This window comes from Prinia subflava, chromosome 9, assembly GCF_021018805.1.
Source record: "Prinia subflava isolate CZ2003 ecotype Zambia chromosome 9, Cam_Psub_1.2, whole genome shotgun sequence".
NCBI lineage: Eukaryota > Metazoa > Chordata > Aves > Passeriformes > Cisticolidae > Prinia > Prinia subflava.
Window position 1 is genome coordinate 4889107 of NC_086255.1, and position 16693 is coordinate 4905799.

The 16693-nt window shown below is 36.9% G+C and overlaps 1 protein-coding gene across 4 annotated transcripts in view; it reads right to left on the minus strand.

Moving 5' to 3' along the window:
* The window catches only part of WDR11 (WD repeat domain 11), a 33871-nt gene that overhangs the window by 8117 nt on the left and 9061 nt on the right, over positions 1-16693 (minus strand). For 2 of the 4 annotated variants that reach the window (XM_063405188.1, XM_063405186.1), the window contains exons 10-21: positions 16054-16227; positions 14640-14724; positions 9794-9900; positions 7596-7671; positions 6041-6149; positions 5607-5731; positions 5070-5217; positions 4653-4759; positions 4058-4172; positions 2675-2846; positions 930-1038; positions 119-181 (exon numbers count right to left, since the gene is read on the minus strand). In XM_063405188.1, the coding sequence (XP_063261258.1) occupies positions 119-181; positions 930-1038; positions 2675-2846; positions 4058-4172; positions 4653-4759; positions 5070-5217; positions 5607-5731; positions 6041-6149; positions 7596-7671; positions 9794-9900; positions 14640-14724; positions 16054-16227 (1390 nt within the window). Of the gene's footprint in view, positions 1-118; positions 182-929; positions 1039-2674; positions 2847-4057; positions 4173-4652; positions 4760-5069; positions 5218-5606; positions 5732-6040; positions 6150-7595; positions 7672-9793; positions 9901-14639; positions 14725-16053; positions 16231-16693 lie in introns of all 4 variants that reach the window. The other 2 variants (XM_063405187.1, XM_063405185.1) reach the window with 1 other exon arrangement.

Below are 16693 nucleotides of genomic sequence, written 5' to 3' on the forward strand. Positions count from 1 at the left end.
ATCTTTAGAGATGTGAAAAGAATTCTTTCTTCATTAATTGTGAATTGCCACAAACTTCAGATTTTTTGCCATCTCAGAATTTCATAGCTTACACAAGTAATAATAAGAAGATTCTTACTTGGACAATGAATTCAACTGCTCTTGAAGAAGGTTTTTAATATTTTCATTCTCTGGATAATCACTGGATTAAAAAAAAAAAAAAGGAAGAATAGAGGTTTTCTACATTACCAAAAGGACAGAATTATCTGAAATGGAAGAGAATTACTTGTAGGAGAAAAACACAAGCACATACATGGAAACAGTTTTGCACATTCTTTTGGTAACTCATTCATGCAGGATCCTTTATCCAGTTACCAGTTTCAAAATAGCAGTGAAAGATTTGAGTTTGCTTCCCTTGAACCTCAGAATCTCAGTCTCAACCTTTCTTTTCCCATTTTTCTTTTTTTCATTAACCTTAAAATTAATAAAACTGGCAATTCCTAGGGCACTGCTGTGTGACCAGAGCCAATCCAGGACACAGAAATGTGCTCCTCTGAAAATGTGCACGTGGCTCCCCAAGAATACAGACAGGTCTGTTAGGATATCAGAATATCACTTGCAGTTAAACTTTAGGAACAAATCTGACAGCTGCATTAACTTCTAGAACAAAAAGAACACAATTTTCTCAGAAGTAATACAATGCCATAAAAATATTGCCAGGACTTAAAGCAGACTGCAGTTTTTAATAGCCAAGTGCTACTGAAAGCCAGAAGAAATACCAGACCTTAGAGCCTTATCTACTTATTACTTTTAGCAATATATACTGAACTAATTATATTTTTGACTGTCCCCAAGAGCAAGGAAACAGTTATTTGCACAGAAAGTCTAATAAAATATGTAGGCTGTAAAAAATAACAGTATGTTATACACAGATATATATTTGTTCTTACATGTTCGTAATATCTAGAGAATATTTCTCATCCCACGGTTGATGCAGCAGGAATGCTTTTAAAGTTAATGAAGCCCTTGGAACAAGCAGGTAGGGACACCAGACAGGTTCTGAAACAAAAGGAAAAGATTCATTGTCCACAGGGTCATGTGCAATAATGCTGTGTTCATTGATCAGAAAATATACCACAGAAAATGCACCACAGAAAATGGACACCAGAAAATGGACACCAGAAAATGGACACCAGAAAATGGACACCAGAAAATGTCCCAGCTTGTTTGCAAGCACCAGGAAAATAATAAATAAAAGTCTTCTCACACACCCAGCACAGGCTGCTAGACATAAAAGCTTATCACTACACTCAAGCAAAAACATTTCATTGAAGGTACAGGGTTATCAACCATGCTCAAATGAGAATTTCAGGACATTCCATGGTGAATTCAGCCACAGACTCCTGGAATGCATTATACTGGCTTTGGCAGAGCTGTGTACACTGATTTTATAGTGGCTTTGGCAGAGCTGTGTACACTGATTATTGCTACTACATGGGCATGGTGCAAAGTAAGTAAAGCTATATCAAATATATAATAAAGTATGCTTAGCTTTGCTTTGTCCCCCTAATTCTTACAGTACAAGACAAAGATTAAACCCCATCATCTGGAAAGGATGGTGGGAAGTTTAGTAAGATAAAAATTATACATCAAGGGCTGTCACACAAATGTAGAAGTCAGTAAGTCTGTACTCAGTGCAAGGTGTGGGTGACAGGCAGGAAATGCTACCCAGTGACTGAGGAGTAAAACAAGAACCAAAACCAGCTCCATTATTAAATATTCACAATTCCCTGTACTCCGTGTGCACTGAGTGATGTAGGACTCTTGTAAATGTGATTTGGTAATTAAAATATTGCCACAGAGCAGAGGCAGAGGACAGCTCAATCACAGGCTGGCACAGCCTCATTTCAGTGTGCTTGGATTTACAACATTCATTTTTATAACTTAATATTGCAGAACACTCATTTGATAGCAAAAATGCCTGTGATAAATTACATGTTTCCTCAAATTAACCACAGCTCCCCACATCACAGTTTATTACATATGGCTTAGAATCTACTCGGTTTTAAGGAAATCTAATGTTTTAAGGAAATTGTATGAGTAAAGGTAGGATTGACTCAAAAGGCAACAAGAAGAAGAGTTATGTGGAACACCAGTAATAATAAATACAAAGAAATGTAGCTTAATTAACTAGTTAAATATTTAAATTCCCTTCTTAAACATATGGCTAAAAAGGCAAATAGCACTAATATTCGTATTTTAAAGGTCAGTTTGAAAAGCAATGAATCAGTCTACAAACACCTGGAAAAATCAGAAAATACATTTTCACACATCAAGAAATGTTTCAAAATCCTGTAATCAGTATCAGTGATGAAGGTACTGATACCTAATTGATGTGCCAATGGTTTTAAAGTCAACTTGCTAAATATCTGTACAAAAAGCTCTTATTTTGTTCATTTATATTTCAATTAAGATATTAAAAAGTATATGCTATTTGGGAGATTAAACTTCTGTTAAATAACTCATGCATATGACTTAAGCACAAAAAATTACCTGTATCTATGAAAAGCAGTAGAAAGGCATCAAAATCCCCACATGTGCCAATTCCCTGCTCTAACAGAAGTGCTGAGCTGCACTCTCCAAACAGGAGTGCAGAACTATGAAGCAGTGGATAGCAAAAAGGACGTGAGCATACCTATTAAATCCTGTTCATCCATCCTGAAACACGAGGGCTTCATGGACAAGTCCAGCACTCGGATGCATCCATCATCTGATGCCAGCACCACCTTGTCTGACGTGCACCAGTCCACATCCAGGATCCGGAAATTCACATTTCTCCCACTCCTTAAACTGCTCACCATTTGTACCTGGAGAAGTTCAGTTGTTTTTTATTTTTAGCAGCCTCTCCATCACCCCATGTGAGGCAGTGTCACACACCCAGGAGGCACAGCACAAAATTCACGATGAAAGGTGAAGTTAGACATGAATCATTTCAATAATGGTCTTCTCTGGAGAGTAGGGAATTTAGAAACCTTGGAGCAGGTCACACAGCTGCCCTGGAACAATACTATTTCCCAATTTAGAGCTGAGAAAAATCGTTTTGAGCATAATGTACACTTGCCTTTTTGTTATCTTTTCTAACAGGACAGGATTAGATGTATAATAGAACTGAGACTATAAAATATTACTACAGATATTCTGAAAGACTTTCGATTGAAAATGTGAATTTAATTTCAAATGCTTTCATGTAGGAAACTCCTTTTTCCTAGGAAAAAAAAAGAGGGAACAGCAACAGGAGGAGTATCTTGTGGCATCAAAACTATTCAAACGTGCTTCAAGGAGAGACTTATTGGGTAATATCCTACTCTGCTTATGTAATTCACTGTAGTTGTTCATATCTGCTGTCCATTCTTATCATTAGTGGAGTTTCATATTGCACTAATTAAGTATCTGAGTTTGGAGCTGGTGTTCATTACAAAGTGAATAGGAAAAAAATTAAAATTCCTGTTTCATAGCCCCCAGAATAAGTTCAGGGTATCAGGGTAAGTTAAAACAGTACAATTATATTTCCTTCCCCATAGCACTCTAATCCCCTGAAAGACCTACAAAGCAAACCCCAGAAGCTTTGTGAACATAACTACAGAGTTTCTGAGTGAGAAGAGAAGCCAGACAATATCAATGAACAAGTGTCTGGTTTTCTGGTATTCCCCAGCAAATTAAATCTATTGACCACACACAGAGGAAATCTGCAGTGAAAGCAATCTCTTGTCCACAGATTAAAGTCTCAGGGTGGGGACTCCCCCTTAAATTTTCAAGGTCTGCCTCAAAACCATTACAAGAGGACAGCAGAGGATCTCACATATTGTCAGCTTGAAGAGTGGAAGACCTTTCTCATTGCTGGCAGCTCAAAGATGCTTTATAGGGAGTGAAATCCTCTGAGAAAAGCCATACGACTTTATCATACAACTGCCAGCAGGAAATCCTGACTCAGTCAAACTTAATCCCTCACTTATCCTGATTTTCAGAGGTGAGGTGTGGGCTTGGAAGAGAAGTGCCTATCAAACCCACAGCCACTTACCTCCTTTGAATCCCAAATTTCTGCCCCATCGTTGTACATTGCAAGAAGTTTCTGATTTCCTTTCCCTGGGGCAAACCGTATTTTTTTCACCCAGCTCCGGTGTGTAGGAATCCCCCTAAGGACAGACAAGATCAGGATCCATCATTCTATATCCAATATTGTAGGGAATTGAAGCCATTCCAGGAACTTTTCAGATCCTGGTATTGCACAGACTGAAGAGGAAAACAATCTCTCTATACATGCACATACAAATGGATGTCCAGATTATGCATTTGTTAAACTAAAATGTTGAAATGTTTGGAATAAACACTACAATAATTAATGTTTTACCAGAAGTCATTGCACACTTAATGTAAATATATCTAGCTAGTTTTAAAACCTTGATTAATTGTTAATTCTTCTGAAGACACAAGAGATTAAATGTAGGGAACTGTGACACGGTAGGCTTTTTCTGAATTCAGACATTTTATGAATTTTTATTCCAAAATACTTGTGTTTTTCGCTACAGTGAAGAATAAAAATGAGGCAGGATGAGAACATCCCACATTCTAATACTCATCATGTCATGTTTGACAGACTTCATTTGCATTCATACCTGGATACTCTGGCTTTCAAATCCCAGAAGTTTAAGTTTCCATCAACATCTCCAAGAACCAGGATATCCCCTTTCCAGGCAATACAAGTAATGCTACCCATACTTCCCTGAAAATATTTAAGAAGCAGAAAAATATCTTGTGATTATTAGACTCAAACATAGGAATAAATATTTCAACATTGATATTCATTTTAAAAAAATGATAGACCAAACTTAGCTAAAACAGGAAAAATTATATATAAGATTGTAAAAACAGAATTGCTATCAGTTTTTAAGTTGGAATTCGTATTTCAGATTTCAAACTACTACATTACTGACCACTTGCTGCTTGCTACAAAGCTCATCCCTGAGTTTTTTCTGGCAATCAAAGCTAAGCATAAAATTAAAGCATCAATGATGTAGAAAACTGGAACTCACATCTGGAGGAATTCTTGCACTGTCTTTTACTGAGTTTCCCTCTACTGTGAGATGATAAACCTGCCCATCAGCACCTGTAAACACAAAGTGCTCTCTGGCAGAGATGTTCTGGCTCAGCTCTGATTTACTTTCAGCTTCCTGCAACAAGCTTTAAAAAGAACATAACGAGAGACAATTATTTCTGTCTTGAAATCAGAATTGCAAGACAAATTCTACCTAATGCACAGAAACAGTACACAAAAAAAAGCATATATCATTCTAAACACTTTATTTAACAGTTAACTATTTATTAGTTCCACTCTTGTGGGAATGTCCAAGGGCAAATAAGAGTTGTACTTGAAGAACCAGGTAATCAATGGATTGCACATCAAAGTACCCCAAAGTCCCACATATAAAAACTAAAGGGAGGCCCATAGAGCTGTTTTCCTTGCTATGTACTCAAGAAGCAGTTCCAAAATTTTCTTTTCATTAGAAAAATGGCCCATGGTGGCAAAAGAACAATTGCTGTAGGCCAGGGTTCCATCAGGAGGAGGATACCTGATGACAGAGGACTCCACGCTGCTGACCTCGGTGTCTGATGCCACCGTCTGCCGGGCCATGGCCTCCCTGGCTGCCAGCTGCTTCTTCCTCAGGCTCTTTAAGTTGTGGGAAGGTGACCACTCCTGTGGAAAACAGCCCAGGAAAAATGGAAAAGGCAAAGGTTTATTCCCTGAACTTACTGGGGCTCTGTGATGATTTCCAAGAAGGTTGGTTTCTGTAACACCTCCCTCCATCACCCAAGGGGCAGAGCAGATTTCTTCACCAGAACCTCTTTTTTTTTCCATTTGGTAACAGATGAAATGTTAAAGCACCTTAAAGCTGTAGCACAGTATATGCTACAGCTACAGTAACACTTGCTGCAAAATTGTCAAAGATTTTATAGTATTTCAATGTTTTACATTTATTAAAAGGTAACAGAATTTATTCCTTACCAAAGCAGTGGCTGTAGGGAAGTTTTTAGACATTTCTCTGAGCAGAGTGCAAGTTCTGACATCCCAGATCTCCAGTGGTTTGTCTTTAAATACCACAGCTAGATACTGCCTGAAACAAATGAGAATTCACTCCAGCAAGAGTCCTTTGAGCATTTTACTTCACACCAGCACTCTGGAGGCCCTCAAGAGTTAGCAGAGCAAATCAAAACCCCCTCTGAAGCTCGTGATTCCCTTGAGTTACTGAGGAGCAAAAGAATGTCTGAAAAAGAGTTCTCTTCAAAGCTTATAGAATTATAAATTTCTGCCTGGTGGTTCTGCACAATTACTGTGGAGGAGACAAGGGGAATAATTCAGAGAGCAGCAGCACCTCTGATCTCACCATGTTCAGCCTGAGCTGATGCCACAAAATACCAGAAAAACACACAAGAGTGTAGGCTGGACAGAGTTTTTTCCCTCCTGCAGATACATGCCACTTCCTAATCCAGGGATAAATGAGCATAAAATCATCTCACACTAAACCAGTGGTCAGTCATGTCTGCAGAGTGCTCATCTGTGGAGCTGCATGAGTGTAAACACCTTTAATCTACCACTTCTCACATTTGACTTGAAAATAGAGAGGCCATGTAGCAATTTGTCCTCTCAGGCACTGCATTCATCTCTCTGCAAGAATCTCCTTTTTTGTCTCACTCAATACTCTTCAGCCTCTTCATCTCAGCCCATGGCTGTTCTTAATATTTAATGCATTATTAAGAATTCAACCATTATATGGTTGAACTCTTCCAAATTCTCTGGATCTCCTACATACGAAAATATTCCTGTGCAAGCTAGAGAACACTAATTTTTTTCCTCCACTGTAAAGGAGAAGCTTTGAAGATTTAGAGACAATGCCCTATTAAATTCAACACTACTTTAATTTCATTTATACAAGAAAATGAAGTAATTTTCCAGAGTACTACAATTATTATTTTTGATACAATGAAGATCAGGGCCTCTTGTCACAGGCCTGAGCTCAAAATAATGAGGACTTGAAAGGAAACAATTTGGCCATTTATCAGCTGACTTTTCAAACAACTATATCTCACATCTGGTTTTGCAGCAGACAATTATTACAAAGGTGTGAAATAATTACAAAAGCTAAATAAATGTGAACAATCATCCAATCTTTAATGGCAAACTTTCTAGTTTTAAGTAAGGCTTAAGTTATAGAAAAGAGAATTAACTCATAGCAGAATCAAAGTTGAAAAAAACAGTTCAGCACTTTTATTCTCCTTAATATTATCAAAAAGCCTGTTCAGGAAACACACTTCCTGTAAGAAATAAAATATTAGTTACTGATTTTGCAAAGTGATGGGATCCTGAAGTGCCAAAGTCAGCCACAGAAACATTCACAGCTTTTTCACTTGGAATTAATATTTTGAAGCATTTTCCTCTTGATGCTGTAGAATACTTTTTCTATCCACTCTGAAGTGCTTTTTTTCTTGGAATGTCTATGATGTCATGAGGATTTTCATGCAGCACAGTGAAATTGATAAACTCCCCAGGGCTGAACACTTACTTCAGATGAGACACCTTTATCATTTCGATGGCGGGCTCGTCGTTGCCTCGCTCCCCACGGAACGCAATGCTCCTGCCTGCACACACAACAGGGACAGAGCACAGTCAATAAACTAAAGAGAAACTGAAATAATTTATCAGCTGTTCTGTTTGTAAAAACAGCCAGTTTACAAACCAACACAGAACATCTCCAAAGCACCTGTCATCTCAAATATTAACGTTGTCACTGTGCAACTTTTACTGCATTTCATTTTACTGCATTTCAGAGTTTATCATTAAAATTTCAACGTTTACATTAAATATGTTGTAAACTCTACTGTCAAATCTAACTCCTGATTCACTTCCAGAGCACAGCAAGTCAAATGATGCAACAGGATTACATAAATATATAGAGAGAGTTCAAAGAGTCATTTTCCACTCAAAGTGAATGAGAGATTCTCTCCATTCCCCAAGGAGGAAATTCATTAATAGATTTCAAGTTTGATAAAAGAAATTAAATCTGCCATGAACTAAGTGTGATAGTATTTTATGGTGTAATTCTACATTTATCAGAATCGTTCTCTCTTCCTTTTCAGCTAAAGTAGTAAATCTTAAGAGTTTATAATCTCATCCCCAACAAAATTTTCATCTACTCGTAAGGAAGTGTTGCAGAATTATAGGTGTTGAGATATCACTGAAATAAATAATGACCTACAAACAGCATCTTCTTTGCAACTTTCATTCTCCTCAGCTTTCAAGGAAATTTCCAGCTATAAACTTCAGCTCCTCTTGTAGCTCACTGCTAAATTACTTATGCCAGCTACATGAATAAATCTAGTTATCAAGAACATGACTTAGAGCTCTCCTGTCAGAGGCTACTGGAATCCTTTTTCCTCTATTTTCAACATCTTTGCAATTTTCTTTCATATTTTTGTTCAGAAACATACATGTGAATTTTGTCAAATTGAATCTGAACCAGCAGAGTTTTCCTAGGCATAAAATAGAAAGTTGGGCTCTGAAGTGAGGGAAGAAGCAAAAACCTAACATTTAAATTGCTGTGCCTTTCCTGAAAGCTTTAAAAGAGGAAATGTACCATTTCTAAGCAAACCAAATGCTAAGGTCCCAGATATTCACATTTATTCAAAACTTGGTTGCCTGCAGAAATTCTGAACCTTTTATGACTCCTGTCTATAAATGTTCTACACTGATTCACAAGCTGAGTGAAAAATCAGATTCCCATTTTACATGAGAATAATTTCCCAATGCATGTGTCTTTCCTGTTTTAATTTTGAACAGTTGAACACGAGACATTATATGAAAAAACTTTATAATAATATTAGGCTACAAGAATAACCTCTCTGTGCAGCACCCTGGAAATACAACAACTGAGGTTTTTCCATAAGCTTAAAAAAGCTCATATAAAAAATACATACATACTCTACATAAAGCAATTCAGAACTAGCCATGTGCTACAAGATGCAGGCTCTTCAATTAGAACTTAAATGGCTCCAGCTTTTCACATTCAAAAACAATTTAAAATTACAGAAGTGCTTCCTGCTCTGGGCTGTCTGATCTCCCCAGTTACAGTTTGTTATTGTACAAATACTGAGCTCATTGCAAATATATTTTTCATCCATTATGAGGCGAAAATAGTTGAAAAAACACATGTAACCTGGAAATTTTGCTATCAACAGTATTTTTAAAGAGTTATTTACTTTTTAACCATCCCAACTCTTTATAAAAGTATCAGTTTTTATTGTTTAAAATCCCTTTTCCACTCATCCACACTTCAGTTCTGACCATGTGCCCATCCTGTTGCTGAAACAAACCCCAACAAATGGCTCAACACTATTTCAGGTGCACACCAAACGGGGTGCAGACTATGACAAAACACATATGAAACATGGAAATGTCTGTATTTTGTGAACAAAATCCACCACTAATACCCTGTGTGGCTGCTTCTAAACCCCCTGCTGACATTTATTATTCTTTTAATATGTGCAAGATGTTTTTGCAAAGGCCTTGGTTCAGGTCTGTCTGCAGAGCACCAGACAAAACACATCTTGTGGCTTCACAAAGAAGAGCAGAAACAGTTAAAGCTCCTCTATTATTTACTTTTGTCACGACAACAGAAAGAATTAAAAAAATGTAATAGTCAGAAGTTGTCACTCCCCAGCAAATCTGTCAGCTCCTGGAGCTGGCTTCTGAGGAAATACAAACCTGTTGGAAGGTCCACCAGCTGCAGCTCATTCCTCACCAGCCCCAGATTGTTGGGTGTTGATGTGGCAAAGGAAATGAACCCACTCAAGCTGATCCACTCAATTCCCCTGTGATCAGAAGGAAATACATGGAGCACGTTAGCCACAATATTTGAATTCCTGGAAGTCTGAACTGAAGGGGTTTTTTTGTGTATATTCTTAAATACCCAGCACAGATGTAATTTTCTACACTTTTTGGAAACATCATATTTAAGCATAAAAAGAAGCTACACATTAACAATTGTGGTGTGTCTATAAAGTTACTGAATTAAATTTAAGAGCAGCTTTCTTTTCAGACTGCATTAGCTCTGCTTTGGTTAAAATAAAGAAATTGGGTAGAAACACAAACTTTTGCAAAAAGCCCTCACAGACACTCAGCACTAGAGTGAACTAAAAGCCCTGCTCTGATCAAATCAGTGGTTACTATCAAAAAACTGCAATTTCCCAGCACACAGGAAAATACTCATGTGGGTGGCAGCGTGGGTAGACTTAATTCTTTCAGTCCTGAGAGAGGAGAAATAAAGATGATGTGAAAATAGAAGCCCTGAAGAGATTTCCCAAAAGCACCAGAAACCTGGTCTCTTTTTTTTTTGTTGGTTTTTGTTCTTTTAGATCACACCAAAGCAGCTCCCAAGCAAATCACGTTGCAGTGCTGCAAGGATTTGAAGTTCCTGTGCTGAGAACATTTTGGTAGCACAGATGGACTCAGCCAATTGCTGAGATACCCCACAGGGCCAAAGGGACAGAAAGTGGCACTGGGTGGGACTGTTCCTAAACAAGATTCTTCTCCAGCCTCATTTCCCACACGCACCTGGTGCCTGCAAAAATTGCTTTATCTGTGAAATAAATCAAGGAGCTCCTCTGAAGAAAATTGAGCTCTAATACACACGTGCTCAACTTCATTTTAACACAGATAAAAGGATTTAAGGCTTCCTCAAAGCCTTCAAACACAGATTATTGAAGAACTGTTCCCAGGACAAGCATTCTATTACATCAACTGCGTGCTTTGCAAGAATAATTGTGCAGTATGAGAAAGATAAATACCAATATCTATGATTTACTGTCAATAAATTCAACTCATACTGCATTAAGTAGTTTTATAAATACAATATACATGGGTGAAACCAGAAAGCACTCCCATAATATTTTGCACATACAATTTACAGCCATATTTATATTATTTTAGTTCAAGCTTTAAAAACATGGGAAGGTTTATTCCTAAGCCCTCAAAAAAAGTTAAAAATTTAGGGCTCAGTCTTTTTCCCAGAAGGACCTATGGAAGTTCAACCATTAATATCAATCAAAATGAGAAGTTCAATTATTAATTGAAGCATTTCAGGCACGAGTGAACAGAAATCCACAACTGCAGTAATGGGTGACAGTGCAAGTCTCCAAAGGGTCATAAATCTGGTCATAAATCCAGAGCTTTCTGAAATGGAAGAAATGTGAATTTTGTCATCTTTCCATGTTTCATGTATCCATGTACTCAGCTATGCTTTTTGGGAAAAGCCCACTCCTAATGCATCATTATTGCTGGTAGTTATTCACCATTCTCCTGCAAAGACATGAAGCATTTTCTACACATCTTTCATCAGCTCAGATTTATCAGGGCAAGTCCTTTTCCTCTGCTGTGCCTGGCCATCTGTCAATACCAATGAAGATCTACAGAAACCCAAGACACAATCAAAAGGAAAGCTTAGCTCAGCTAACCCCTTGCACCTGAAACAACACAATTTCTGTCATACACAGAAATTGAGAACCTGAAGACAGGGGTTCAATTTTAATGATGGAAACAAATAATGCCTTCCCTACTGAAATAGCAGAGATTTCCTCATAAAAATCAGCTTTGCCTACTAGAATGAGGGGTTACATTCAGCTGCCAACCACTTCTAAGACTGAATCCACTCTTTTAAAATGTAACATTCAGAGATTCTATACATTCAACTTGTCTCAGTCACTTCAGGAGTGAGACTCAGTTGTTTTGATTAATGTTTCCAATGCAAACAAATCACCAAGTGCACTGAAGTGGATAAAAACACAAATTACATTTCTGGTTGGGAAGAGATTGTTGTGACTTTATGACATGGCAGCTGCCACTTCAATTTAAGGATTGTAAGAAAAAGAGAAAGGCAAAATGGGAAATTCAACCATATGTGCTCCCAAAGTGGTGGTAGATATTTTTCATTCTAATTTCTCTATTCAAGGAAAGTTTTTTAAAGAGGTGATGAATGTTTGCAAAGCAGTTTCCCAAAGAGCAGTCAGCTGAAATTCAAATGCTAAAACAGCTTCAATTCAACTGCTCAAATTTGGATGTAATGTAGTAATTTTCAAGTTGTGCCTGCAGGCCATAGACATTCTTGTTACAGTCAGTGAGATTTTAATTTTAAAAATAAAAGTTGTGGCAGCCTTCAACTTGCTGAGCTTCAGTGAAAAAGAATGAGCAGCACTGCTCCAGTCACAGCTATTTCGATATCAGAATAAGCAAAAGCAGCACTGAGAGCTGCAAATGTGCCAATGAATTCAAAGCTGCACTGCAGGCAGGTTTTTATTTTTTTGCATGTCTCAAATATATTCTTCTCTGCACTGAAGATGTTTTATTATCTCCTGGATTGTCTACTGTCCACAGGTTATTTTGTGGTTTTTCCAGTTTCTTTTAGTAATAAGAATGATTTGTATTTCTCTTTGTCCTGAAGGAATCCTGACCTCTTGCTCCCAGTTTCTGCCAGGCCAAAATCCCCTTCTTGATTTTCCCCTCACTTGCACTCCTGGCAGTGGCCTCATTGATTTTCCCTCTTTGTGAGCTTTAAGCATTTCTGCTGCTTCTTGCCTCAATCTCCTTATAAAAATAAAATTTACCAAAACAGAAAAGTATTTACTTCCATAATTCTAAACAAATACGGAAAGCAATAATTAAGTAATTAAGTAATAATTCTAAATATCATAATTATAATACTATAATTATATTATAATTGTAATTATAAATAAAATGAATATTCAAGGTCACCTTCCTTAAAATGAAGGACAGAAAGGTATTTCTTCTCCCTTCTAGTCACAAAACAGATTCAAAGTTTCAATAAAAACAAACAAAAAACCAACCAAACAAAAAAATCAGCATGTGACTACATATGTAGAACACTTTAATCTCAAAAAAAAATCATAATTGCTAACACCAAAGAACTCAGAAGCCATTAAACTGGAACACTTGATTTGTAAAGGAAAATTGCCTTGTTTTTATTATATTCTGTTCCTAAATACAGAGAGCTCTGCTGGCCTTCAGTTACAATTTCAGAGTATTCTCAATTACATGCTAAAATAATGATGGTCCCTGAAGGTGTTCTTCCAGGTAAAATGGAAACAGAGGCATTATTCAATCCATCTGCATTTTAGAGGTAAAGTAACAATTCCCAGTGAAAGAAAAACTTTTGCACTCCATGAAAATCAATTAAAAAAAAGGATCTCCGTGCCTTAATCTAAATTGCTTGAAGCATTCCCTTGAACTTGTAAAAATTATAAGAAAGTCATTCAGAAAACTGAGGAAACTGTAATAAATATTTAAAATATTTACCCTGATAACAGCTTATTGCTAAACAGAATTTACAAATATTTTATATTAATTCTAAAAAGATTTGTTGAGGACATTTGCTAGAAAGGTAATACATTCTAAAAGTTTCTCAAAAGCCGCGAACTCTTTACAAATTGAAAAGCCCAAACTAACAATACTTCTAGTAATGCACAAAGCTTTTTTTTAAAATTTGTGTTTACTTCCTCCTCCCTCTCCATTTTACTTCCTTTTTTGACATGTAAAATGTGAGTAGGGTTTTCATTCTGAGTGCTAAAATGACTGTAATAAAAGAAGATTCTCTTCTTGTGCTGCGTAACAGAAAGTGAAATGAAAATAATTTCATGTGTAGTCAATGGTAGGAAACCAAGATATTCAATAGGTTAGAAGAGAATTTTATTCCAAGTAATCACAGCCCAAACATAAAGAAAGTCACTTGATTTTGGTGGTAGATTCCAAGCAGATTTCTATGATGAACTCTCTGAGCTGCCTATTCTCAGTAACCTGTACTTGACTTTTTGCAGAATGCACAGTCAAATGCAGACCTTAACCAGAGAAGGCTTCATGACATAATTCTGATACAATTTTTACTAATATTTGTACTAGAAATAAGTATGTTATTTTTATGCTTAAATCTGCCTGGAAATATGTATCCAGCAAGCACCACCTTGAATATCTGTGCCATCAGTTAACCAAAAAGCTCTGCCATTGGGTGCACACAAACACACAGCACAAAAGCTTTAAAGCTTACTCTGCTCCTTCTTAGGATGGATAAATACCTATATTCAGTCTTTAAAAAATTATCTTTACTTCCCTTAGGACTAGAACTGTCTCAACAGCAATTTCAGCCCCGAGGGGATAAAGTAAATAAACCCTGACACATCAACCAGCATTATTTCAAAGGACTCAATCCCAGGAGTTATCAAATAAATGAAGTTTCTTGTCCTAAAAAGACTTCTGCAGTGCACTGAAGAGACTGGAAGTAGCTGATATGCATCCCAGGCATATGCATGCCCAGCAGACACAGATGCAATTCCAATATTTCTCTCAATGTGGTTTTCATGACAGTTTTGTCAGGGTGTTACAGCTCCTCCACAGCACAGGCACTGTCAGGGCAGAGCACTCAACAGGTAATTTTCTTATTTCATTAACAGCAAGGCAAGACACCCACACTGCTGGGAACACCACTCAGGTGTTTCAGCATTTGTTTCCTAGAAGGATTAAGCAGGAATGAAAATGAAAATCTTACTTGACTTCACAGGAATGGATGCTTAACTCTTTGTGGAGGAGTCCACTTGTAAGGTGAAACACCAGGACAGAGCCATTGCTTGTACCTGTAAAAATTGATTACAAAAATATAGGCACACATTTTATTCTTTTCTTCCATGCTTTAGTGAAAATGCAGGATTTACAGCTATTCATCTCTCTTCTCTCTTATTTTAGATACTTGTAACTATTATACTTTACAATCTTACAAAAACGATGTGAATTTCTAGCACTTAAATCCCAAATATTAAACTCTCTGCAGCCACTGATATCCACCTGGACCAAGAGACTTTCCCAAACCTTTTTGTAGGGGCTGTAGAAAATCTGATTATTCTTCTTGCATTGCCACAACAAACCCACCCAGCTGAAGAAGAAAGGAATGTTTCTTTTTTGCTTTGATTACTGGAGATGAGTGAATACCTCAAGGAAATGTTTTAACTGTTATTCCCCAATAATGCCGGGGAGAATCATGATTTTATGGAATCATTAAAGCAATTCTGCTTTCTCATCCTGCAATAATGAGTTCTTTCAAATTAGAAATCAGTAACTTAGTAGCTTTGAGTTTCAATTACATCAAAAACCTTCTGAAATATTGAAACTTGCAATTTTCCATTAGACACTTCTTTATATGCACATCAACTCTATGAAATACAACAATGGATACCTAAAGAGTCATTCAGGTATGTTAGGTTTAAAAGGACCTTGCTGTAAATGCATTTTAAACCTGTTTGTCTTCTAATCTTTATATTTCACATTTTTTAACAGTTACAGCTCATGGAAACCACATTTTAGCAGCATCACCTCATGTCATGATGGACTGCCTATGGTTTAGAGCATAACTTTAAAAGAGGATGCCAGAAAAATCAGCTTTAAATAGGGAAAATTCCAAGTTAATACATCAGGTGCTCACTGGCAACTATTCTAATAGCTAGATGAGTTTAACTGCATCTGTGGTAAGACAGAATAGATTCATCCAGAAAAAATAATGTGCTGCAAGTATAATTTTAGAAATTCACATCAAAGCAAAAATGAAGTCTCTGTAAAGTTCATTGACGTCTTCTAGGAATGCAGGGCTGCAGAAATCCCTATTTCCCGACATTCAGAATGAAGTGAGAACAACATGTAAAATGCTGAGTGTATCAGCAGACCAATATCACAGTAAATAACAGGATAAATAAAAACATACCACTATACTGCATTTTTCAGCATTGGTTAAACCCAAGGCAGGAAAAAAGAACCCAAAAACTCACAGAACCAAACCACTGCAAGGGTCACTATGTGCAATAAATCACACAAGATCAACAGATGGACTTTTTTTTTGTACTAACAACTATATTTGAATTTAATACAGAACTTATTCTTTTCAGAGCAGTGGATAACCTGCTCAGGGCACTCACCAACAGCGAGGATGGGCTCATACTGTTTGATGTTTTTGGTTGTGAGGGGCGGGCACATGCGAATGGCGAACGGGGGCAGAGGCAGCCCCGACAGGAGTCCTGTCAGCAGGAATTTGAGGTGAACTTCCTGCACAAATGAATTCCTTAACTCTTCTCCAGTGCTTGCACCTTGCCCTGCTTAAAAATGAAAGCCCTTGTTAGTATGGAATTTTAATTGGAGACGTTATGAAAAGTTTACACGCAGAAATTTATATAATAAAAAATTATGAACAATACATAAGACACATTTCTTCCTCTTGAGCTTTGCATGATGAAACTTTTCTGAACTGTCTACATTTCACAAAGAGGGGATGTGTCAGATAAATTGGCTTCTAAGATTAGTAACAAAAAATCAAAGCGTTTTGTCCAAATTTCATTTTAAAATACTTCTTTTCCTGAAAGAAAATGAACTTGGAACATTGGTCCTCAACATAAAATCCTCAAGAGGATTAATTTGATAATTTCTTCAGCAAACAGGAATTCTTCTACTTCAGAGCTTCTATTAGAAAATAATTCTAACAAATACCTTAAGTTCTTAAGTAAGGCAAGATGTACAATGACTCAAAACAATGAGAAATTAGCAGCAGGAGTATCAATGAAA